General features: G+C 33.8%; 2 protein-coding genes across 2 annotated transcripts in view; one reads left to right on the forward strand and one right to left on the reverse strand.

The window, feature by feature from the left end:
* Nucleotides 1–27893, reverse strand: part of Anks1b (ankyrin repeat and sterile alpha motif domain containing 1B) — a 973033-nt gene that overhangs the window by 745156 nt on the left and 199984 nt on the right. Inside the window, exon 9 of the mRNA XM_013019014.1 lies at nucleotides 9424–9567. Coding sequence (XP_012874468.1) covers nucleotides 9424–9567 — 144 coding nt within the window. The remainder of the gene's footprint in view (nucleotides 1–9423; nucleotides 9568–27893) is intronic.
* Fam71c (family with sequence similarity 71, member C) lies at nucleotides 3107–4297 on the forward strand. The gene is made up of 2 exons (XM_013018117.1): nucleotides 3107–3727; nucleotides 4184–4297. The coding sequence occupies exons 1-2, from the start codon at nucleotides 3107–3109 to the stop codon at nucleotides 4295–4297; spliced, it is 735 nt and encodes a 244-aa protein (XP_012873571.1).

The following is a 27893-nucleotide window of genomic DNA, read 5'->3' on the forward strand; positions in this document are numbered from 1 at the left end:
TGTAAATTTACTGACTGTCCATTAGTCTTGTTTTTGCTAATTATATGATGAGTAACAGAATTGAAATGGAAGTTAAGATATAAGGACTTTGGAAAGACCAATGGAATGTATTATTTATATATTAATCAGCTCTCAATAAATACATGAAAAAACTCTATCAGAAATAATCAGGAATTTCAACATAAAGGGAAGAAACTATATTTGCATCATCTTGGGGGACTAATACTTCAACAACTATGGCTATATATGATATATATATATATATATAGTAATAACATTACAACTATTAGAAACCTATTGAACTTGCAATATTTATAATAGCTGGAAAGATTCATCAAAGTTTTTCAACATTTGATGTCACATAGTATTTAGAATGTAATAATGATATCAGGTGAACTATAGAATTTAAATCCAATGCTCAAAGCTATGTTCAATGAATAATCACAGCGCAGATATCTAAGTTAAAGTTTTAAAATGTCATAAGGAATTGAAGTTGATTCAAACATAAAATATAGCCAGGTACCAGTGGCTCATGCCTGTAATCTTAGCTACTTAGGAGACTGAGATCTGGGATCACAGTTCAAAGCCAGCCTGGGCAGGAAAGTCTGTGAAACTCTTATCTCCAATCAACTACCAAAAAGGTCAGAAGTGGAGCTGTTGCTCAAATGGTAGAGCACCAGCCTTGAAAAAGAGAAGTTCAGGGATAGTGCCCAGGCTCTTAATTCAAGCCCTAGTATCAACAAAAAATAAAAATTTAAAGTGGCTATAAAAAGACATTGGATGTAAAAACAGCTCTATTTTACTTGATAATAAAAACAGTAATTTTCCTAACAAAGAATAAAGTATCAAGAAAGTAAAAATCATACTACTCAAAAAATATGTATTTGTATACCCAAAAATATGCACATTATTTTAAATCACACTTATATTAATAGTTTTAAATTTGCTTTGTCAAAAGACTCCACATTAACCTGTTGCAACAATGAGAAGTACAAATTGTCATGTCCAAAACGAGCTTTACAATGTTGGTGCGGGGGGGGGGGGGGGGGGGGGAAGGAGAAGGATTAGGATTGGGGGGGAGGGGGGAGGCTGGGAAGGGATGTGAAGGGTAAACAAAGGAGGAGGCTGCAATGCTTGGTAAGAAATGTACACATTATCCTGCCCATGTAATTGTAACCCCTCTGTACAGTATGTTCACAAGTAAAATAAAATAAAATTAAAAAAAAAAGACTCCACATTAGAGCTCCCCAATGACCCAGCAATCCCACTTTTGGGCATTTACCCAAAGGATCACAAACAAGGCTATACTTTATCTACGAGAACAACTATGTTTATCGCAGCATTATTTACCATAGCTAAGATATGGAACCAACCAAGATGCCCCTCACTAGATGAATGTATCAAGAAAATGTGTATATATACACAATGGAATTCTATGCCTCCATCAGAAAGAATGACACAACCCCGTTTGTTAGGAAATGGAAAGACTTGGAAAAAATCATATTAAGTGAAGTAAGCCAGGCCCAAAGAAACATAGGTCCCATGGTTTCCCTTATTTGCAATAACTAGTATATGTCTTGGACAAGTAGAATAGGTCAAAAACTATGTACAAATGACCATATAAAATGAAGTTAAGGGAAATGAACCCCAAGATAGGGACACAAGTGTTTTTTTTTTTCCTTTCTTGCTATTGTTTCCAACGTATTAATAAGGTACCATGTGATCTTTTTGTTTCTTCGTATATTCCTCTCCCAATGTATAACCCTTGTTTTCACTGCTTTCACTGCATTTGATTCCATGCCCTGCATCTTGTATATATACTTCCCTAATTTGGGGAGGGGAAGGGTATAAACAAAATGCTTAAATAGGGATACAGATTGACCCTTTGTAACAATGAGATGTACAAGACACTATGTTGAAAACGAACTTCGGCAGGGGAGTGGTGGAAGGGGTAGTTGAGGACTTGGGAAGGAAGGGATGGTAAGGGAAAAACAGAAGGGGAAGCAACAATGCTCGATAGGAACTGTACTTATTACCTTACTCATGTAACTGTAACACATCTGTACAGTATTTTTACAATAAAAAAGTATTAAAAATTTGCTTTGTACCTCTTCAGAAAAAAGTGTCAACAAACAGAAAAGGTCATAATCATTTTCATGGCTACTAAGTTTCCTATGATACAAAGCATCATTATTTATTTACCCAATCTTAATTGTAACCCAATTATAAGATATAAATCTTGTTTATGCATATTAACCTTGCTGATTTATATTAATTTTATGTTCATACAATAAACATTGATAAACATCCTATACTAACCTGTTTACCAACATGTCCATTGGTCTCTAAATGTCTAGAGTTAAAACAGTGAGATAAAAGAGAATGTTAAGCCTGTATATTTTATAGTCCTATATTGAACAGCCTAACTTTTTAAAAGTAATTTGCCAGTCTGTATTAAGATCTGTAGATGGCTCCTTTTGGGGGAAGAGATAACTTGCTGAGCTGTGAAGAGGTGGCAGGGTATGGCAGGTGAGTGGTAGGGTGGGGTGAAAAGAGCAATGTCCTGCCCTGAGGGAGGGGCTGCTGAGTGACAGAGACAAAGGTTGTGTGATGGTGACAGGTCACAATGGGCAAGAGGATAAAAGCAGATCCTGCAGCGTAGCTTAGGAGGGTGTGGATGCTTCCATTTGGGAAGGAGAAGCCCAGTAAGCCTATGATTTGCAGTTGAAGTTATGGAATCAAAGAGAAGAGACTATTGTGAACCAGTATGTCAGGCTCAAATGTTGGTCCTTCCCAAGTGAGAGCCCACGTCTGGGCACCTTGAGACATGGATGAAGACCCCAACATCTACAATGACCTGACATCTGTGTACCACCTTATCTCCATGCTATAGGTGTGGCATTGTTTGCATTCAAGTGGCCAATTGCCTAAGGCACTGAACAGTCACTGAACAACACTTCACAGGGTCCTCAGTCACCCAGAGACAAAAAAGCTTGCAGAAGACAACTGCTCACCTGCCAGAGAAGCCAGAGAAACAGGATGCCCTGTAAGTATGTGAAGGATGGTGTGGAACAGCCCCTAGGAGCTGTCTTGATCAAAAATAGCCATGAATAGCCAGTGTAGGTTACCTTATTACACAGCCCAGAGCAGCCCTGCAATGGGCATGTTTAATTCCTCCATGGGGAAACTTCAGCAACAACTTTACAAAGGGGAGTATACAATATTCAGGTACGCACCAATGTTCGAGAGTGACTTCATCCAAATCAGCAAAAGAGGAGAAGTGATAGATGTGCACAACCATGCTCGAATGGTGACTGTGGGCATTGTACGCACCAGCCCCAGCCTCACATTACCTGATGTAATGCTACTGGCCCGACCAGCAGCTATTTGTGAAGATTATGCCAGATATACGTTGGTCACCCAGGAAAGAAATAAGAAGCACACCCAGACCTTGGAACTAACAAGGCTGCTTCCCTTGAAGTTTGTAAAGATAACCATCCATAACAATTACAAACAACAGCTCCGCCTGAAGCTTGCCACTGGCCGTTCTTTTTATCTTCAACTCTGCCCCCCTTCAAATACAAGAGAAGATCTATTTGTTCACTGGGAAAACCTTGTTTACACCCTGAGACCACCAGTGGAGGCTTACAGCCGTAGTAGCCAGGCCATCCTAGCCGGGGATACACTAGACATAGCTGTGTTTGAAAAAGAAGACGACAGCTCAGCAGTAAGTCTTTGCAGAGACTAGAAGATGGGGTCTGGGCACTTTGGGGGAGGGCAGCTAAAGGTCCTGCACAACTTTTAGTGCTGAGGCTCACCTAAAAATCCATCACATTTTGAAGGGCTGGATACCAAATGAACCTTTATTTGGAAGCTATAGCACGTTGGGGAGGTTCCTAGTGCTTCTCCAAATCTGAATTCAAAGATTCCTTAGTTATCAGCAACTTTTAATTTCATATCCACTGGTGCAATACCATCCACAGCATGCGGACCATCCAATCTGCTCTTGAACACATACTACTCCAATCTAGGTAAGCCGATATATGGTGTAACATATGTTTTCCTGTGACTGTCAGTCAATATATGTCACATGTGAAACAATTTTTTCCTGTTAAGCTCCAGGAAGAGAAGGGAGACCTTGCTGGTGCTCTTGCTTTACTTCACTCATTTGTTCTCCCCACAGGCACATGCTATGAAGTATTTTGGAAGATATAAAGATCAAATCAGCATCAGTAGCCTTCAGATGAACCCTGACCTGTTTAGGCTCACCTATTTTGGATATTCTAGGGAAGAATGAGTCCAAACTGCCTCCCACATATACAGAATTCAAAAGTTTACACACATCACGAAACCTAATAATGGGATGTGAGTAGCAGCAGGAGTAGTGGTGTCAATAAGTACCACTGAAGGTGCCGCGAGTTTGGCTGCAATCAAGCTGGCAGACTCACAAGAGAAAGAACACTGGCTAGAGCAATGTTCATAGATCCAAGAGAAACTCCAGCCAGCAAAGTCATATTGGATGCTTAGGGAATTTAACATAGTTAATATATGAACTGCAAGCACATTCTGTCCTTGAAGGGTAACTTCAAGCCTATCAGCAAAAGCTGTGGGCCTCTCATCAGAAGGCAGCATAAGTATGGTGATTGCAGGATCAAAGACTACTGGCAAGCCTGTTGCCAAATTAGGTAAAGAAAGGTTCCTTATAGGAACCTTTCATCTCAGCTCTGCAGAATGAAAGCTACATTCGTGAATGGAAGTCAGAGTGTCACCACCCAGCAGGATTAACTCTCCAGCAAAGAGCTTCCAAGTTCTACTACATGTGTGTAGAGACTAACATTATCTAAGGCTGTGAAGGAAAGCAATACCTTACACTATGACACAATCCATCAATTTAAATTACAAGATTTGCTCTATAACACAGGAAATATAGCAATAAAAATTTTAAAAATTCACGATCAGACTCTGGACTATCTTTTTTTTTTACATTGCAAGCATTGTTTTTTTTTCTTTTTTTTTATTAAATTTTATTTTATTTTATTTGTGAACAAACTGTACAGAGGGGTTACAATTGCATGGGCAGGATAATGCGTACATTTCTTACCAAGCATTGCAGCCTCCTACTCTGGACTATCTTTAACTTTCCTTTAGCTTCATATTTGTGATTAATAGAAGCCAAAGTAAAATGCTGGAGGTTACCCTCAAAGACAGGATCCTGCATCACAACCAAAAAGAATTCTAAAACTCTGAAAATCAAGGTTTTTCAAATCAAGGAATAACAGCAACCAACTGGAAGCAAGAAAATGTAAGCAAAACCAGAAAAGCAGCCCAGTAGCCTATTAAAAACATCTAGATTTAAATCATAGCACTGCCACTTCATGAACTGACTTTGAGTCTCCTTTATTGCCTATCCTTGAAAATCAGACATTATACTTGTGAAATATCTGGTACATCATAGGCACTCTGAAAACAGTAACGATTATTATGGTCAGGAGTGTGGTGAAACAAATTTGAGTTTTACCCTATTCTCTAAAAGAGCGTTCTCGTCTAAGTTGTTAACTTAAATCTTACTTTAACTGATTTGAAACTTTAAAAAATCTCTGTTGACACCAAATCTTAGTGCTAAAAATTAAATTTTCACAAATTTGAAGGGAATTGCTTGTCAAAACTTCAGTCTAGTTACAATGAGAGGATAAAATGTTATATAAGATATTCATAAGCATGAACTTCCAAAATACCCATGTTTTAGCCTATTTATTCTAATTTTAGGATTCTTGGAGATAAGAAAAAAAACTAAAACTTGAATATAGGATTAATCCAAACTTAGGCAAAAACTAGAAAATAGTTCTAATTTGTGTTTAAAAGTGATATATCCAGGACCACATACAGGTAACCTGGCTCCCAATTGGGTATATACTTTTTCCATAATACTCATGTATGTAAAGATTAATTTACTATGCCTTGACTATAAAAGATATTTGGAACATTTGCTGGATTAAATTAAATTAAAGATTATTAATGTACAACAATGTACAATGGCAATGCTATAAATCTGGGCAAAATTTACATGGCACAAAATTAATTACACCGATTCCAAAGGCTTCTATAGGAAATTGTAAGGAAATGGTTTTTCTTTAAACCTTCTATGCACAGTGCCTACGGTTACTGATGTAACAGTTTTTCTAAAATGCTCTATTTAATAGCTTTCAATAAAACACAAACTAATTTTGTAATTAACAATAGCTACCAACCTTGAAAAGCATCAGCAGGCTGTGTGTTTTAGTTTTCCAAACATCAAGATTGTATTCTTGAAAAATTTAGAGCAAATACTTGAAATTGAAAAATAAATAAAAACACCTATTTTTAACAATAAAAATAAAAAATTTTCATGGCATATATAGTCTTATTTCAATGAATTTCATTTGATGCTGGTGAATCCCTAAAAGACTTTTTTCTTTGTTGTTTGTAGGGCTTGAACTCAAGGACTGAGCCTCTTTGTGTTCTAGGCTAGTGCTCTATCACTTGAGCCACAGCACCACTTTCAGTTTTTGAGTAGTTAATTGGAGATAAGAGTCTCACAGGGACTTTGCTGCCCAGGTCTCAGCACCCTGAGTAGCTATAGGATTATAGGAATGAGCCACCACTGCCAGCTCCTCAAAGACTTTAAAACAACCATGTTGTCAGCTCTTTACAGACAGGGTGTCTGCTCTTTACAGTTTATAGGTAGAGACACACTTGATATTCAATGTGGCATTCTTGCCACATTGTGGTCCTTGGATAATCACTGAATGGATGCTTATTAAAAGTATGCCATAGTTTGCATTTCTTCACTGATACTTCAGTATCAGTATAAATACTATTCATCTGACCCAACCTTTTTACAAACTTCACATTCCTGTAGTATATACTTTCTCATTCTGCTTCTGACTACAAATCTGATCTTCCATACCACAAGATCTTACTATTAAGTCAAAGGGGTCTCATCAAATTTGGAAGCAACACATATCCTCTCACTTCTTTTAATCAAAAAGAATTTGAAATTAAATAAATTAAAAATAAATTATAGGAACACATTTTAAAATTATTTGTGAATAGCTGAACCTAACATCCAGAAAACCTGAGTTAGGGTATACTTATACATACATATATTTCAATCGCAAAATAATGTTAATTGCAAAATAATGTTTATGGGCTAGAGAGCCCATAGGTAGTAATATTTGTACACATACACCATAAGAATTCATACACATACACCATAAGAACTTATAAAGAACACTAGTGAAAGAATCCCACTTCATATTTTTAAGATTAAATCCATAAAATAAATTTGTATTTTAAAGTAAAAAGATAAAGTAAATTTGTATTTTAATGAAATAATAAAATTCTAATAGGTATATTTTTTAGACTTCACATTGTAATTTAAATATTAAAAAACACTGAAGTTAATGATTTTAATGTGCTATTGCTTAATGATTTTGAATCAACACAAAGTATTAACATCAACATCACTATGCCTTGTAGTTTATATATGAGGAAAATAAGTAACTTATACTTCAAAATTATGTCCAAAATACTCAGGATGAAATGGCTAGAAAAAACTGGTCCTGGAAAGAATCTAAAGAATCTAAAGTTATTAAATTTGTTAGGTTGTAATAAAGTAATATTAAGCATAAAATAAAAATCTAACAAAAATTATGAACCAAGGGAATATACTACCAAACCTAACAAAATAAAAATTTTTAAATATTAAAACTAATTCTTAGTAAGGTGTTGTAGAACTAGATATAAGGATATTATTAATAACTTCAGTTATCAAGTAATCTGTGTATGACAGTAAGAGCCCTAATATTTTAATTTTGTTGTAAGATTTCTATTTTTAAGACACAGCAATAATTAAAATATCTTTACAAAGACATTAATTTTACAAGAGAAAAAATAAACACAATCCAGTATTATAAAATTGCTAAGCAAATGAGAGTATATTAATAAAATACAATTTACTCTTGTTCATTTTCTTTTCTCCTTCACTTATGAGGTAAAAATCTATACTATGTGTAAAAACATTAAGTGAAGATCTAGAACCTTAGAACATACATATTTGTTCATTGAGTCATTCAATTATTCCTATTTTCTGCCAGGAACTATGCTTGATATTATAGCACAGATTTTTAACATAATTTTTAAACAACTGAATTTCTACCTTTATGGAACACACAATTCAGTACCTATTAACTCTATAAAAATATGCAAGCTATTTTAAAATTCCTATGAAGATATTTTAAATACTATACGCTGATTTAAATATCCTGTTTAGCTTTCCACCAAAAAAAATGTAATTTTCATAGTGATGACTCAACTGTGAAGCACACATGTAAAAAATAATGGTGTCACACAGCATATTTATATTTGCAAAGCAGAAAAATATTATACTTCACATTTCTAGACAATTACTGTGATTATCTGTCTATTTTACTCCAATTTCTTACCATCATTCCATATTATATTCTTTTCAATTGTTTTTTTTTCATTTGTACATAGATTTTCATAGTAGATTCAAACTTTCTAACTGAAATATTTTGCTCATTTCTAAAACTGCCCTAAGTGATTATGATCCAAAACACAACAGAAATTTAAAATTGAAGTGACGGAATTAAAGTTGACTTAATGAATAACGAAATGATTTCAAATGGTAGTTTGAAATGTTTTAGTATTTTGTTATCTTCTCACTTTTGGAATGAACCTCTAAATCCTCAGTAGTGCATATGTGCCTTATTCTAAAATGTTCCCATTGTTTTGTGAACAAATGTGTGTGTATGTGTGTGTATTTTACTGGGTATGTTTTTAAACATTCTAAACTGTAACTACATCTATCAATCACTTTAATTTTTAATAGCATTCTTTAAAATAATTTATTTCTGAATAGTCAGTATTAAAAACCTCATACACTAGAACTGTATTGCAAACAAAAAAGATTGGGAGTGGGAGGGAGTGCCAGTTCTGGGGCTTGTACTCAGGGCCTGGGTGCTGTCCCTAAGGTTTTTCTCAACACAAGTACTCTACCACTTGAGCCACAGCTCCTCTTCTGACTTTTTTTTTTTTGACTTCTGACTTTTTAATTGGAGATAAAAGTTTCAAGAACTTTGCTGCTCAGGCTGGCTTCGAACCACAATCCTCAGATCTCAGCCTCCTGAGTAGCTAGGACTACAGACAGGAAATGCCATGAATGAGCAGTTTGCAAACCAGCCTTTAAAAAATAAAATTTATGTAAATTATGGTTTTTCATATTGTACACACATGCATAGAAAGTTAACTGAATAAAAATTCTAAAGTGAAAAAAGATAGTAAGTTTTTGAGGGGAAAGTTTACTATCAAGTAGGCAACTGTTTTTTAATGTTTTATTGTACCTTAATAAAAACAAGCCTTTACCTGTGCAAGCATGGGAAAGCCAAGGTTCCTACATCCATTACAAGGGGTTAATGCTTCCCAAAGTCCTGTGGGCCCACAAGTATTTTCATCATCATCATCTTCTTCCACTTCTCCTGGTGACAAATTTATTGTAGATGAAGTTCTCTGAAATTAAATTTATATTATACCAATATATTATATCAGTGTTGTTTATATATGTTAACATCAATCAACTTATATAAATTACTTGTGGTGTTATCTTAGCAAGCAAAAGTCAGCTCTCTTCAAGCCAGTTAGCTAGGTCTGCCATGTGACTGAGCCAAAAAATATGTAAAATTCAATTTATGTTGAAAGTGAAAAACTGAGTGAGAAAAAATATATGTAATATATAGTTCATAATATAAGACAGGACATAAAAATGACTCAAGAATATCTGCAAAGAGGAGTAAATGAAAAAAATCTTATAGCTTATTAAGAATTTAACTTTGGGATAAAATTATAAGAAAATGCAATTAAGAGGACCAACATGAAAACACTTTAATGAAATAATTGGAGGCTAAAATGGAAGTTTCACCATGCCATCAAAAGCAAACTTTATAAATTTGTATACATACAACATAGCATTTTAAAATTTTTAACAAGACTTCTATGTTGATACCATACAACATTAGTTTTGTCACATCCAAATTCTCACCAAAGTGACAGTAGAGAATTTATTAAAATATTTAAACCACAAGAACAAGGACAATAGTAGAAGTGTTTGCTGATGAAGAACCTCAAGAAAATGTTTGGTCAATGATGGGTAATTTTGGAGGAAGAGGTAGGTATTAACTGTTTTAATAATAAACTTGAAAACATTGTAAGATGTTTGTGGTGGGGAGATAATTGGAGGGATTGACTACCAGTGAAGTTATGAGACTAAAACAGGATAAACAATATCAAAAGATGTTAGGCCTCTAGGCTCATTACCCAGCCAGGAAGCTGGGCAAAAAAAAAAAAAAAACTAGCAAAAACACCCCACAAAAATTGCAAATGTATTTTTTCAGTTGTTGAAACAAAGAGATTATGGATTCTAAGAATCCATATACAGAAAAACTCTAAAAATGAGAATTAATACCATATATATATATACATATATATAAATGAAAATTCCCAACCCACTCAGTGTCTTCTCATGTTTGCTGTAGAAAGCATAAATGTTTTATTTGGTATTTCCCAGGTACAGAATACACTAAAATGCACTTATCTATAGAGTTTAAATATAGTTTGTCACCTTTAAAACTCATTTGTAGTTTAATGCCCCTTGTGAATTATTAAGAGGATAGAAACCTAATCCAGCTATGGTGATTGGAAATGGAATCTTTGGAAGATGAGTCATTGAGATCCCAGAAAGAATCTTGCTGAGTTTACAAAAGAAAGAAACCAGGACACACAGGTGTGTCAGGATGCTACCACCAGATATGACCCTTCAGCCTTAAATCACAAGTATTGTGGGCCAAAAATAACCCTGCATTTTTAAAGCTTACCCCATGTATGGTACAAATTTGTAACAATGAACTAAGACAATCTCCTAAGACAAAAGATTTATTAATAACCAAGAAAATGGTGGGTTCTACATCTTAATTCCTACTGTGAAGCCCACGCTCAACAAATTCCATAAAAATAAGCAGTACCTAGTGTTTTCATTAACTATAAACAATAATCATTACACATTTGAAGAAAGGCTCTAACAAAGTATTTTTAAAACATAGATTGCCACAAAATGCATGCATGCATGCATAATATACACAAACATGTGTATACACATATTTCATACATACATATATACATATATACAATGTAATTGAATATTTGGAAAATAAATTTGAGGATATTTCCCAAAAAAAAGAATAAAAGAAAAAGTTGTATGTTAAGAAGACTAAGAGATCAATAAAGGGGTGCAAAACTTGGTCAACAGGAATCCTAAACATCTGAACATTTAGGGGAAAAAATTGAAACTGGAAGGTCAAAGAAACAGTGAAATTTTGCAGGAACTAAAGAAAAAATTTATATTAAAGTCTGTAGACTATCCAGCAGACTGAAATTTTTAATATGTCTATATAAATGAAAATAATAAACTTGTATAAAAATCTTCATACTTCTCAGCACAACACTGATAGATAGGTCTTAAGTACTGAGATTATCAAAAATATTCTATATATTTGATTGTTAATATTCTATACACTTTTTAAAAAGTGGTTTCTTTCTAAATTGGAATATAAAAGTTTCTTTTTCTTACTTCAAGGAATTTTTCTATATCCATATCTTCACTTTCCCCCAATTTCTGATAACTAAGCAATAATAAATTAATAACTTCCTCAATTACTGTCTGGAAATACAATAATATCTGTATTTATGTGGAAAACTTAATTATGTGACTGTGTGCAAAAGAACAATTTTCATGGATTATTTTAATTTATACAACAGCTCTTTGGGGCAAACAGCATTTTCCTCTAGTTTTTTTTTTTCCTCTAGTTTTATAAATGAGGAAATAAGGCATAGAAAGGCAAAACCAAAAGTAACAGAGATGGTAATAGCCAAACCATAGGCCTTTCCCAATTCCCCACTGTTACATAAACACAGAATAATGTACTATAAAAGAAGATATATTTTAAAAAAAACACAAAACCCAGGATTATGTCATTGTAGCTTAAACCAAAGAGACATATTTCTTAATGTCTCTACTTATAATACTCCTGAAAGCATTCTTCCATCTGTGACATACAGTGACATTTTCTGCAATTTGTATGTAGAAGCCCATAGCTTCCAAAATAAACACTTCTCAAATTAACAATAAAAAAAATGATGAGCACATGAACTTTTAATTCTGGAGATTCACTGGGTGAAAAAAAATGGAAATTCTAAAACCTTAATCTAACAAGGACATTTATATGTCTGATCAATATTATCCTCAAAAAGAAAAAGTATTAAACTATCAGAAGTTTCTTTACCAATTCATGTCATGGCACAATAAATCATTACATTCTTGGCTAAGACCTACCACTGTTTTAATGGATCTAAAATTATTTAATTCAATTATAGAGTGAAACTCCATCTCCATCTTCTTTATAAAGAATAAGATATTTATGTCTCCTTCCTGCTTATGATTCTCTATTTTCTGCTACATAGAAAATAATAACCAAATTCTCTATGATCAAACTTTTTCTCTTTTTTTTTCTTATCCATAATATTCACACAGATTGTAATGAAATGGAACTATTTACACTTGCCTAATCATGTTTCAGTGTTTTTTTTATTCGTTTATTTTGTACCTTCTACTTTACTTCTTTATATAGCAAACTGTTGTGGTTAAGAGCTTAGTCTCTAAAATTACAGAGTCTTGGATTCAAGTTCCAACTGTCATACTTGTTAGTGATTCAATTTTCAGTAGATATGAACAAGTCAGCCTCACTTGCCTTGTGCCATGGAAAAATAGCAGGGTTTTTTGTTTTATTTTTGTTTTTTCTAATTAAATGGGGTGGGGAGGAATTGGGAGGTGGGGAGGGAAGGGATGATAGGGGAAAAACAAAGGAGGAGGTAACAATGCTTGATAGGAAATGTACTCATTATCTTGCTCGTGTAACTGTAACCCCTCTGTACAGTATTTTTACAATAAAAATATAAAAAATAATAATCAAATGAGGTAATGGATATAAAATACCTGACAGTTCATAAGATTTCAAAAGATGCTACCTACTATTTTTAGCTCTTATTTTCTTATAATCCCAAAGATTGAAATTTTAGTTCAGATTTTATCCCTTATCTAAAATTTTCCTTATTTCTCACTGAAATAGTTACTCTCTCCTGAACATCCAGATGTCAAAATTATACTTATATATTTCACATATATATTTAAAATGATAGATGACAAAGTGGCAAACGGCATTGACTTCAAATAAGTTTACATTCAAGTCCTAGCTTTGCAAGTTCCAGCCTTCATGACTTGAAGAAAAATCACATGATTTTACTAATCTTCAGTTTCCTTATCCACAAAAAGTAAGCGCAATAATATTGCTATTTTTATTATTATGTTTATCTGAAAGAGTTCTATGTACATACAGTGTACATGCATACCAACATACACATACAGGTGTGATTTATTTCCCCTATTGAATTGTAAGCTACGTGAAAGGTTTGCCTTTTCACAATCATACAATTGATTGTACATAATGGAGCTTAATATTTACTAGATAAATTAGCAATTGAGTATACTGTCATTTTCATTTGACTGCCTAGAAAATTTAACTAATATTAAGGGGTGTACATATTGTATCACAAATACTGTCATTGCTATTTTAGGTTTATTTTTATTAACCATTACCAGTAGCTTTAGCACAAATAAAGGAATTTATCGGTGGTATAGCACTGCCCCCTAAAGACAGTATAGAAATTTACTATATAATATAAACCATAATTTTACAACTTAACTTCAGTGGGGTATCTTAGAACAATTTATCCAACTAAATATAATGTTCAGTTATATATGGGTCTGAAGCCACAGGAATACACTTAAACTCAGAGGGTCTCCTTTATTTCAAATGCCTTTTAAACATTTTACTAGAGATCCAACTGTGTTCCTAAAGTTCTAGAAAAGTGAAAACTCTTCAATTAAGGTTAGACTTTTATAATCTATAGAGTTTGAGGCTACTAGATGTCTTGATTATATACATATATAATTATTATATAATTATATAGAAGAAAAGCTAGACCATTCTGCTCTTTTACAAAAAAGTCATAATGTATAATACCACATGGAAACAAATTTGAATTCAAAGGAAAATGCCTTTTAGAATAATTTTATCTAACATTGAGAAATGGGATTTCCTTATGAAATTATATGAGTGATTTTTCATATATTTTATATGTACCATACAAACTATAGTTATTATCTAATATGTAAAGATGCTTTATAATTTATAAGATGTTTCCAGATATGAAACAATAATAAAGGATAATTCACTATTTTCCAAATGAAGAATCTGATGTTCAAGATGTTACTAAACTTGAAAGGTCATCTTGAAAAAGAGGCAGGATTATAATTCAAAATCCTATGTGTCAAGGTCTTATTTACACTGTGGAAGCAAATTCCTAACTGCTAGAACTCTTCAAAGAACAATAAATGTTCAAGCCAGCTATGTTTGAACAGCTTTCTTTGCTTCATCTCCAAACTAATGTAGAACTCTATTAGAAATCTGTTAGATTTAGCAGAGGATCACAATAGCTCAATAGCCATGTTTATATGACCATAAAAAATGATGCTTATCAAAATTAACTCCAAGAAATGGAAACAAAAGTTTGTTTGTTTGCTTTTTTTAGTGTACCATTTGCAATTATTTCTTTTTTACTTTCTTTTCCCCCCTTTGGTTTATTCCTTGTTGTCACTGATTATTTTTTTTATTTCTGTACTCTTTGTCTTGTATATAAGTTTATCTGATTGGGGGAAGGAAAAGGGGGTCACAGAAAAGATGGGACAAAGGGTGAATCAATGCAATAGTGATACTAGACACCATGTTAGAAATTAACTCTACAACTTGAGAGGAGTGGGGGGGGAGAGAAAATGAAGGAGGGGGTAACACTGTTCAAAAAGAAATGCTCTGTTACCTGACTTAAGCAACTGTAAGCCCTCTGTATACCACCTGTACAATAAAATGTTTTAAAAAATAAAAATACATAAAATATATTAAATTTCAGTAAGAACACACTCATGACAATCTTCAGGGTGCTTTTCAGATGTGCCATAAGCTCTATAGTGGAGTTTAAATTATACAACTTAACCTCTCTTCCTCCCACATCAATTTTTTTTCTTTATCATGATGGTTTCATAGAAGGGTGTTTTCATCATCCCTTCTACCCAGAATAGAATTCTGTTTCTTTCCACAAGTTTTTTTTCATTAGTTCTTCAATTTCTCCCCATTATTATGCAGAGCAATTTCACTCTTGTACATCTTATCTGCAATTACCTCATCACATAGGAGACCTTGCACGAGAATTATTTTTCATTTATTCAAAAGGTGGCAACAATTATGAATTAACATATCCATATTTTATTTTTATAGCATTTTAAAAATTGGGGATCCAAGGGCCTATCTGGGCTAAAGAGAAAAAGTAAGATGCTAAGCTGGTTTGGTTATCTTTTCATTGTTTTGGCTCTATATTCCTATGGGTCCCTTTATCAAAGATATTGGTAATCTACAGTCTTCTTTCATTTTATAAATGTTATTGGTCTTTTCAAGAAATCAACTTTCTATTTCAGTGGGGTTTTTTCCTGTTATATGTCATATTCCACTGTCCTAACTTTGGGGTTTATACCATTTCTACTTTTATACTACTTCTTAATAAAATTCTTGAGCCATTGAGCTTCTCCTTCTCCCTCTAAGTACTGCATTAACTTCACCTATAAATTTTCATAAGCTCTGTTCTTATTTGTATATAATTCAAGGTATGATATTTTGTCATGTCTCCTTTGACCCAATGTTTATTGTAAAGCATATTATTTAATTTCTACTTAGTTGAGTTTTCAAATATCTTTGTATCTTACTTCATTCTAACTTGCATAGTTTCTAAAAGTCACGTTCTTTCTCTCTTTCTATATACCTTTATTCCTCTAGAAAGAGAAATGAGTTCAACTTTACTGGCGTTCAGCAATATGATTATGATATGTCTTTAATTTTCTTTGTGTTTGTCAAGCTTGGCATTTGTGGAGCTTTTGGGGTAGGAAGGTTTACAGTTTAGTAGACATTTTTTTAGCCACTGTTGTTTACTTTCTTTTCTCATTGTGCTCTCACTTCCAACATCTCTTGTCCTTCTGGAACTAATTAACACATGTTTGCCTGCATATTTTTCCACAGGTCACTAGGGAATATTTGTTTTTATTTTTCTGTGTTTTATTTTGGTTACTTTCACCTGCAATATTTTCTATTTATTGGTTTTTTTCCTTTTTCAGTAATAGTCTGTTCTGTTAAAACACATGTCATTTTTCATTTTAGATATTGTATTTTTCATCTTCACATGTTCCATTTGAATCCCTATTTGTATCTCTTCTATGTCCCCTTCTTCTTTTAAACTGTTCAATATGTTAAAATACAACATATAACAACAAGCATACTAACGATATATTTTTGGTCAGTTGTGGGGCTTGACCTCTGGACCTACGTGCTGTCCCTCAGATCGTTGGCTCAAGACAAGCGCTTTACCACTTGAGCCACAGTACCACTTCCTTACAATAATTTTTTTATCATGAATTTGAATTCAAACTATAATTTCCAGGCATATTTTATGCATATTTTCACATAATTATGTCTCATTTTCTTTTTTCATATGTAGTTGTTTTTGTTGCTTTAATTTATGTATTATTGAAGTTTGAATTTAGTTGTAGTATTGAATATGTTTGTAATAAAGTTGTTTGGATATCCTTTGATCCACTCAAGGCTTGTTTTTTTTTGTTGTTGTTTTTATTGTTGTTGTTGTTATTTTTTGGTCAGTCGTGGGACCTGAACTCTGGGACTGGACACTGTCCCTCAGCTCTTCAGCTCAAGGCTAGCACTCTACCACTTGAGCCACAACGCGACTTGCAGCTTTTTCTGCTTATGCAGTGCTGAGGAATCAAACCCAGGGCCTCATGCATGCAAGACAAGCACTCTATCACTGAGCCACCTTCCCAGCCCCCGATTCAAGGCTTGTTTTTAAGTTGGTTTGCTTTTAGGTGAGTGTAAAATAATTATTACTCCAGGGATAATTCACCACTGAGTCTGAACTTCCCTTCTGAGATCTACAATGATCACATGAATTAAGCATAAATCCACTCTCCACTTGGACTGATGGAACTTTGAATGATTCCTGGCCCTGTATAAGTTCTGGAATGTTTTTGCTGTATTCCTTAAGTATTGTTTTCATGGAAATATTTTATTTCTGTCTTCATAGATTTTATACTCACAGTTGTGCAGACTGATATTCAGGTAAAAATTCAAAGATAACTTTAAGGCAGTTTTCTGTACTTCTGTCTCTGTGTAGCCTATTCTTTTCTGTTCTTCTGTCTGAAGAAGAACTCCAATAACGATTTCAAACTCAGACTATTTGACTTTGTTTTACCTCCTTATTGTATAGAGGTAGAAACCTAAAATAACAATAGGATTTGTTTCTTTTGTTCCTCCCCACCCTCTGAGGGATTACATTCCTAGTTTACCTTAATCTTATAGCAGAGGTTTTTATCTATTCACTATTCCAGCAGTTTATAAAAGCTGCTTCATATTTTTTATTGCTTCATATAAGTCTGAAAACACTTTTAAAAGTAAGACATTATAACTAATTGACTCTCCATTTTAGAGCTTTCTTCACTTCTCACATTCTGTAACTAAATCATCACATTTTTCCTCTATCTTGTACAGACTCTTTAAATATATTAATATTCACTCTCCCATTCTGCCAACTACACATTTACCACTTCAAATTAGTCATTTCCTTCTGGCATGCTTTCTTGCCAATTTTCTAATTTCCATATAAAATGGTCCTGGGAAAACAATCTCACTTTATCACATAGAATTTGTTTAATTATTTTTGCATCAATGAAGATACACATCTAAAATCAACCTTTCTATGAGCATAATTTCATTACCATTTTTAAAGTTAACTCAATTAACTATATTGTGTATACCTAACATTTCAACAAATTCATCTAAGTTTATCAAATGTTTATTGATCAAAAACTTGTACTATATACAGGCTAAACTAGAAGATCAGAGGGAAAAAAACCTATATACCTCATGAACTCTGAACTTGAAACATAAAAGGACACAGAGAAATGGCATATGGTAGAGTACTAGGCTAGCAAGTATGCAAGGCCCTGGATTTAACCACCAAAAAAACAAAACAAAACAAATAACACATGTAAATGGGAAGGGGAAACAAAAGAGGAGGCAACAATGCTTGATAAGAAATGTACTATTACTGGGCTGGGAAGGTGGCTCAGTGGTAGAGTGCTTGCCTTGCATGCATGAGGCCCTCAATTCGATTCCTCAGCACCACATAAGCAAAAAGAAAAAAGCCAGAAGTGGCGCTGTGGCTCAAGTGGTAGAGCGCTAGCCTTGAGCTGAAGAGCTGAGGGACAGCGCCCACGACCGGACCCCAAAAAAGAAATGTACTATTACTTTGCTCATGGAATTATAACCCCTCTGTATGGTATTTTCACAATAAATAAATAAATAAATAGTTAAGTAAAACCAGACCAAAGGTATCTACATTGGAGAGACTGAAATAATTTTTAGAAGAAGATAATGAGGAAGAGTAGAAAAAAAGATTCAGAGTCCTTGAATTTGAGCAACAGTCCCTTATGAGGTTCCTTATGAGGAGAAAAACTAGAATGCAAATGAGGTCAAGAGATTAAATGATCACAGCAGCATGACGTAATGGCTGTGATGGGCAAGTCAACTCTAAAGGAAGCACGGCAGGAAGATGGGATAGAAAAAATAAATCAGAGTTTTGAACTCAAGTATGGAGGCAAAATAAAATGAGAGTAGAAATGAGGATTCTCACAGTCTGTTAATATTAATATAGCCAAAGGTACATTAAGGACAGAGTGCTGCTAAGTGTTGTGGGACAGATGGTTGAGACTAATGACTTGATACTTTGGGGTAACTTCCATGATTCACATTTTGGCTGGAGGAAATTACATAATAAGTTATATTCAAGTTTTTTAATGGAGAAATATATTTTATTACAAACAACATAATCTCAAAGCATTTAAATATAGCTTCATTTCTTCAATTCTTACACAAAGATTATACCAATTCACTGTGAACTATGTGAATGTGAAACTTATGTAACTAAAATTAGAACTTAGACCACAATTTGATCAAATCATTGCTCAGGAAACGAAACTTAGTAGGAAAAAATAAATCAAATATATTTTAAAATATTTAAGCATATTATTGCTCATTCAAAAATTTTCAATTTTGTTTTAAAATATATACAGAATAATGTATATATCATATATAAGTACAATTTTCTGAAGAAGGCATTCTTGGTCTGTGGGTGCATGCATGTATTATGAAATATACCTACTGAATTTGTTTCCATTACAGAGAAGTTATTTGTAGTTTTTTTAGTTTTTGATTTTGTTTTGCCAGTCCTGACTCAGGGCAGCACTGTCCCTGAGCTTCTCTTGTTCAAGGTTTGCACTCTACAACTTAAGCCACAGCACCACTTCTGGCTTTTTCTCTTTATGTGGTATTGAAGAATCGAACCCAAGGCTTCATGCGTGCTAGGCAAGCACTCTACCACTAAACCACATTCCCAGCCCTGTAGGGTTTTTATTTAATATGTCTTGTTAGAAATCATCCAGATATATAATCCTAGATGAATAAGCTTCAGTAGTACATACAAAGGATATCAAAGATATATAAGAAAATTTTCAGAATCAAGAAAGAGTAAGCCTATACAAAAGGCTTGAGGAAAATAATAGTTAATCATATCCTGGAAAAAATTATTAGGCAAAAGAATAACCTTTCCAAGCTTTCAGAATGAGCATTCAGATTGCCTGCTTTGCTTTTTCGGTATTCTAGCATGCAAATAAATAATAGTAACTGACGGTAAGGCAGAAAATCCATACAGAATACTGCATAGTGTATTAATCAATGAGAAACCTACAGAATCTGGCTGTAGTAGGATACCACTGCAATTTCAACTTTTTAGTAACTTGGAGGTCTGTTCCAATACAATGTTTTGCACATTGCAGAAAACTAGAAATAAAGAAAATAAATCATTTGGATAAGTACAGTAGACTTTGGGAGTCTATCATACTTACACCAAGGGTATCCTACTGATCTTATATTTTTGCAATGTATGCATTATAAGAATCAAATAATAGAAAGTATCAATAGATTATTCAGTGTATGATTAGAAGTCAACAGTTTTATACCCAGAAAAGTTACTGTTTATAAAAGTAGGACTTAGGAAATGTAGCTTTCACTCTTCTTGATATAACAAATGCATATGTGAAGATAGACTACAATCTACTAAAGGACAAATGGTGAATCAAAATGCATAACACATAGAATAAAGGCTAATTACTGAATAGTAAAATAGATTAATAAAAGTTTTAAGTATCCTAATTATTTAACATGGATATAATATATGGACTTTAATATGTTTATTATTTACAGGTGGAACAATTACATACTTTACTATTTTATAAGATTGGCTAAAAGTTATTATAATTTGAGAATAAAAAAACAATTGGTAATAAATTAAAAATATAAGTCTTTCTATATGTAAGCAAAACCCACTAGAAAACATGGGTATTTAAATTCAAATTTTTAAATTGATTTAACTTTTTTAAAAAAACAAACAGCTGAAAATAAACTTAGCAAGAACTGTCAGGGTCCTATGTAAATAAAAGTATGTAATTATAGAACACAAATGCTTGTATTAAGAAACAGAGTAAAACTAATATAAATAGAAATATCAGAAGGCTAAGACAGCTGAATGTTCCAAAGATTTGAAGACTATTTGAATAGTCTTCAAGTAAAAATGTTAGTTACAATTATAAAAAATAAGTAAATAAAATTATAACAAAAGGAAGCTATTTAGAGACTTAATTGCTTAAAATCCTAAAGCTTAAAAACTGTTTAGGGTGACATTGTGACACTGTGCTCATAAGCCAACATGTTGAATTAAAACCCTTTGTACAGGGGCTTGGAAGGTAGCTCAGTGGCAGAGCGCTTGCCTTGCATGCCTGAGGTCCGAGGTCCGATTTCTCAGCACAACATAAGCAAAAAGAAAAAAGCCAGAAGTGGCGCTGTGGCTCAAGTGGTAGAGCGCTAGCCTTGAGCTGAAGAGCTAAAGGACAGCACCCAGGCCCAGAGTTCAGCGCCCAGGATCGCACCCCCCCCCAAAAAAACAAAAGAACAACCCTTTGTACAACTATTTAAAGATGTTAAAAAAAAAGTAAAAATAAAAAACAGTAAATATATTCTTACTAAATACTTCATTTATCAGTAGCAAAATGGTATACAAATGAAAACACATACAGAAGATCTTAAAAGATACTTTCAAAGATGTAGAACTGATCACTGATCATACAAAAAGTGTTTAACTTTATTAGTATTCAGAGAAATAAAAATACAAATAGCAAAGAAGAAAATAATTCTACTCATCAAACTGGTATTTTTAAATCATATAATTCAAAGATAGTGAGGAATTTGCACTGAATAGTAAAATAAATTAATAAAAAGTTTTAAGTATCCTAACACAAACTTGTAAAAGATATTGTAAAAACTAAGTGGATAACATGCACAAAGAACATAAAAATAACCTTTTTTCTCTTTCATCTCTTCAGAAATCCCACTAATTGATATTAATAATATCAGGATAAGCATAAATGTGTCATGTACATATATTCAGCAATATTTATTATGACTATAAGAACCAAATATTTAATATAAAAACAATTAAAGTAAATTTATTCTGATAATGTAATATTTAAGGGCCATTAAAAACATATTCTCAGAAAATATTTGCTAACATGAAAAATTATAGTTTTATCTTTAATAAAATAGTTTGAAAAGGTATAATAGTCACTAACTTAAACAAGGTATTTTTTTGTTTTTAATTACATGAAAAGTCATGTTTTATTAACTATACTCAAATCTTAATATAGTGATCCAATGATCAATTTGAATGTGCTCTTAACATTTTTCCAAAGTTTGCAAACTTTCTACAGATTGACATAATGTTATAATTACATAATATTGCTGATTTTATGTATCTTGGTGAAGTTCTACCAATTTAATTTAAAAAATGCTAGTTATACATAAAGAATTGGATATATAGGGACATTTTTCATGATGCTACTTATAATCAAATAAATTAGCAAATGTTTAGCCATAGGAGATAATTAAATCATAAACTTCACATATTGGAATATTACTATATAAATACAATTTTCAAAAACACTTATTGGCCAGGCACTGGTGGCTCACACCTATAATCCTAGCTACTCAAGAATGCTGAGATCTGAGGATCATGGTTCAAAGCCAGTATAGGCAGGAAAGTCTGTGAGACTTATCTCCAATGAAACTACTCAGAAAAAGCTGGAAGTAGGATTGCGGGGTCATAGGGGAGCTCTATGTGAGTCTTTTGAGGAACCTCCATACTGCTTTCCAAAGTGGTTGAACAAGTTTACACTCCCACCAACAAAGCAGTAAGGCTCCCTTCTCTCCACATCCCCTCCAGCATCTGTTGTTATTAGAGTTCTAACTGGAGTGAGGTGGTATCTCAATGTTGTTTTGATTTGCATTTCTTTTATGGCTAGGGAGGTTGAACATTTCTTCATGTGTCTATTAGCCATCCTTCTTTCCTCTTCAGAGAAGTTTCTCTGTAAGTCTTTAGCCCACTTATTTATTGGGCAGTTTGTTTCTTTGAAGATTTGCTGTTGGGGATTTAATTTTTTGAGTTCCAGGTATATTTTGGATATGAGACCCTTGTCCATTGTATAGCTAGTGAAGATCTTCTCCCAATCCATGGACTTTCTATTGATCTTGCATATTAAAGCTACCAGCACAACTATGTTTATTGCAGCATTATTTACCATAGCTAAGATATGGAACAAACCTAGATACCCCTCAGAAGATGAATGGATCAAGAAAATGTGGTATATATACACAATGGAATGCTATGCCTCCATCAGAAAGAATGACATTGTCCCATTTGTTAGGAAATGGAAAGACTTGGAAAAAATTATATTAAGTGAAGTAAGCCAGGCCCAAAGAAACATAGGTCCCATGGTTTCCCTTATTTGCAATAATTAGTATATATCTGAGACAAGCAGAAACGGTCAGATAAGTTGATGTTAGGTGAAATGAATCCTAAGATAAGGACTCAAATGGTTTTTCTTTCTTGCTATTGTTTCTAACATATTTATTATATTTAAGATAATTTCTTTGTTGCTTTGTGTGTCCCTCCCCACAGTATAACCCCTGTTTTCACTGTATTTGATGTTGGTATAATTTGGGGAGGGGAAGGGAAAAAACAAATTGTTGAAATAGGGATACAGGTGGACCCATTGTAACAATGAGATATACAAGATGCCATGTCAAAAAACAAACTTTACAACTTTGGCGCAGGGGGAGGGAGGGTAGGGAGGATGGGGAGGTGGAGATGGGAAGGGATGGGAAGGGGAAATAAAGGAGGAGGCAACAATGCTTGATAAGAAATGTACTCATTCCCTTGCTCATGTAATTATAACCCCTCTGTATGGTATTTTCACAATAAAAAACTTATTAATAATAAAAAAGATTAAATGAGCCTATATTCTCCCCCAGATTTGATACCAAGGGTATATAATGTACAAAAAAAAAAAAGAAAGAAAGAAAAGAAAAAGCTGGAAATGGCACTGTGGCTCAAGTTGGTAGAGTATTAGCCTTGAGCAAAAGAAGCTCAGGAACATGATACATGCCCTGAGTTCAAGCCCCAGTATCAGCAAAAACAATAACAACAACAACGAAACATTGATAACAAAACAACTCTCATGATAATCAAATGAAGAAACATCATGGCCAGTAAAATTCTGACTTCACTTTTTATAGTCAACTGCATAATAAAAAAGCTAAGATGTATTTATATGATAGTTAATTTTCATTTTAAGTTTTCATAAATATTATTTTTGCAAATTGTCCATAATAAGAAAAAACAATATGAATTTTCAAAATTGGAAAAATATTTTCCACTTGGTAAGAAATGTATGCATTATCCTGTCCATGTAATTGTAACCCCTCTGTACAGTATGTTCACAAATAAAATAAAATAAAATAAAAATGAACTCAAAAAATATTTTCCTTATATAACTTCAGTTATAGTGATTTTTGAAATGTCTACCATCAAGCAGAAGGAATACTAAGAATCTCACTGAAAATTTCTTAATTTTCACATATCTTCACAATTCCTACTTTCTATATAATTTATAAAAAATAAGTCAGACAATTTTATCACATTTATTAAATAAATAAAACTGGTGTTAATCTGAAGTACTCCATTAAAAGTCTTTTCTAGATAGTTTATAAGAGCCAGGCATCAATGTAATCCTAGCTACTCAGGAGCCTGAGATTTGAGGATCACAGTTGAAAACCAACCCCGGGCAAGAAAAGTGGTCCTTGAAACTCTTATCTCCAATTAACCACAGAAAACCGGAAGTAGTATTGTGGCTCAAGTGGTGGAATGCTTACCTTGAGCTGAAATGCTTAGGGACAGCATCCAGGCCAAAAGTTCAAGACCCACAATTGACAAATAAAGAGAAAAATAGTTTATAAAGTATTTTCTTAATCTCATTCCTTTTTATGCTTTTGCTTTAGAATGGTAAGTAACATGACTACTAAACACACCTCAATTTCAATGTGCCATATTACCATAATGAAGGTAAAATTTGGAAGTAAATAGAAAAAGGAGTATTTTCTTTACTTAGATCTTTTAAAGAACTTTAAGACAATTGAAGTATTAATACAATACTAGTTGACTTAAAGCAAGCAGAGGAGAAGAGATGGTGTGATCTATAATAGCAAACACAGAAAGAACTACACTGTCTATTCTTACTTACATGCTAAATGAATCATACTAAAGTCAATATTAAATTATTTCAAGTTTAAAAACACCTATCAAAAGTAATTATGAAATTCTTTAACATAATTCCAAAATATCCAAAAGGGCTTACAAAATAAATCTTTACTTTGATTCTAAGTATAACTTTCTCCACAAACTCCAAGTCCAATATCTACTTTTAGTTTCTGGCCTCCTTCCTATTTCTTTTTTTTTTTTTTTGGTCCAGTCGTGGGGCCTGAACTCTGGGCCTGGGCGCTGTCCCTCAACTCTTCAGCTCAAGGCTAGCGCCCTACCACTTGAGCCACAGCACCACTTCTGGCTTTTTTTCTTTTTGCTTATGTGGTACTGGGGAATTGAACCCAGGGCCTCATGCATGCAAGGCAAGCGCTCTACCACTGAGCCACCTTCCCAGCCCCTCCTTCCTATTTCTAAGCATTAAAAGAGGTATGATCAGAAAGACAGGTACCACCATAAACCTAGCCTGAGTAAATTCATAAAAACAGTGATGGATGTCCCAAAACTTTTTGTTGGTTTTGGAGGCTATTTTTCCCCTTTTAAGGTTACTCAAGAAAGTCACAAATAATACAGCCTAAATAATACATACACTGGTGAGGACATTGGGGGAGGAAAAGAAAGGAATGTGATTACTGTATTTAAAACTATGCCAGCGTGAAATAATTTCTAAATGTTTTCCATAAAATATGTTATAATTAGATTCTCTTCTGAAACTGCTAGAACTTTAAAATAAAATCAAGCCTGCTGCTAAGAACACTGTTGAATTGAAGTTAAAGCCTACCGGTGATCAAAATGACCCAGTCAAATCTCCAGCTGCTTATGTTATTCTGAATAAAGTTTCCATTTAAAAAATAAGATTCACTGGAGAAAAGTTCCATTAAAAGTTATCCATCAAAACTCTTTCTTGGCAAAAATGACCATATTTTAGCAGATACTTGGCATGTTTCATGTATACCTGGATATAAAGTTACCAAAAAGAAAATAAAAACATAACCTGTGCTGGATAGGACAATGATTCTGAGAGAGGAAAGCCCATATCCATGTTCTATATCATCCCAAGTTCCTTACTGGGCTACTCAGCTTTGAAAGAATTGAAATGTAGTTTCAGAGAGCAAAGAGCTTAAAATTATCTGAGATCTCAAGTCCTAAAAAAAGAAGATACAATTCTGGTTTGATATTTATTGGCCAGGGTCAGAGCATCTTCTAAACATCCTTCTCCACGAAATTTAGAATAAATGTCAGAGATGTGTAGACATTTCTAGGCAATTGAGAGAATGTTTACCCATGTGGGCACTGGTAAAGGTCAGGTATTGTTTTTTTACTGAAGATATATTGGAGTATTGGAGCAAGTGCAATCCACTAAAGCACAATGCACTAAAAAAAAAATAAAGGTGCTTCTTTCTAAGCCTAAATTCTACTAGAAGTGTTTGGGGACAAACTGTAGCCTTTTTACTGGTTTTTAATTATTGCTTTCCAAGAAATTTCAAAAGCCTGAACAGAACAATGACCCCATATCTAATAGTATAAACAGAAAGACCAATTAAGTCATTTTATGTGACATGACAGCTTAAAAGAATAGACTTTAGAGTGCAAACAAAATCATAAAATAGACTAGGAGTGCAAGTAATATCATGTAGGACAGTCTGGAGGAAGATGGCAGAGGAAAAGCTGGGGGCTAAACAAGCTCTCATGTAGAAACCAGTTTTAGTGTTCCAGTGAAAAGTCCAAGGCTAGAGAGTCACACAAAGTGTGAGTTTGGCCAGAGAGGAAAAATTCAAGCAGCTTGGTTACAGATTCGAGCACTCAGTGGTGTTCACAGCTGCTGCAGCCACCATATCAACAAAGAGAACCCAAAACAAAGGCACCAGAGGTGGCAAGAGGATTCTACTCACCACCAGCAAGAACTTACAAGGAGCAGAAATCTTCATCCTCCTGACCACAGACAGTCACAGACCAAGGACACCCAGAAACCAAGGGAAAGGCGTGAGTACCCCATAAGACATCCTCACTCCTTTCCATGGAGAAGAGGTGGGAAGGTAGCACCTCCACCACCACCAGAGAACTCCATCTTTGATACTGACAAGACCAGACCAAAGCGGCTACCATGTAACTCAGGCCTTGAAATAAAACAATAGGAACCATTCAAGAGGCCAAAGGAACCTGACCTGCAGGTTCAGCACTGCCCAAAGGGAAAGTTGCCCTTCTCAGGCAGAGGTAGCTCCATTCATGGAGGAGTGACTTTCTTAAACAGAGGCTACCCCACACAATTGCAGCACAGGCAGCAAACACAGCCCTAGAGTAAAAGAAAAACATTTGGAAATTCAGTAAACAGAAATCTTGAGAATGGCTCCAAGCTGGGCTGTGTAAGTGTCTCAGGAGCTAACCCCTCAAGGAAAAGCTACTGATTGCTGACAGGCCTCAACCCTACCCATAATCTAGCCCCATCACAGCAACTCCAAGCTAGAGGAAACAGCCATCTCTCTCTTTTGTGATACTTAAAGCAGATCATCCTTCCACTGAACTAGCCTGAGAAGAGAATCATAAAGTCCCTGGTAAGGCAGACCTTCATTCTGCCTGCTCAGAAAACAATCAAGCCACAGGAAACCAAATACCACAAGCAAACCAAAGACTCCACTTAGCAACTGGTTATGGACACGGGGGAGGGGGGGGATACAAGATCTCTCCCTCCCCCACAAAAATTGAAGAAATCTTTTTTTCTACATAATTTTTTTATTTAAATTGTTTTCTATTTTTTTCATCATTTTTCTTTAAGGTTTGATTTTTGTTTTGCTTTTTATTTTAATTCTCTTTTTATGCTTTCCCTTTAGGTCCTTTTTGGTTTTTTTGCTTTA

The sequence above is a fragment of the Dipodomys ordii genome, unplaced genomic scaffold (assembly GCF_000151885.1).
Source record: "Dipodomys ordii isolate 6190 unplaced genomic scaffold, Dord_2.0 Scaffold3, whole genome shotgun sequence".
NCBI lineage: Eukaryota > Metazoa > Chordata > Mammalia > Rodentia > Heteromyidae > Dipodomys > Dipodomys ordii.

Coding starts and splice junctions, on each gene's coding strand:
- Fam71c (XM_013018117.1), top strand. CDS start 3,107: ATGAATAGCCAGTGTAGGTTACCTTATTACACAGCCCAGAGCAGCCCT. Junction 3,728..4,183: donor AAGAAGACGACAGCTCAGCA/GTAAGTCTTTGC, acceptor TTCTCCCCACAG/GCACATGCTATGAAGTATTT.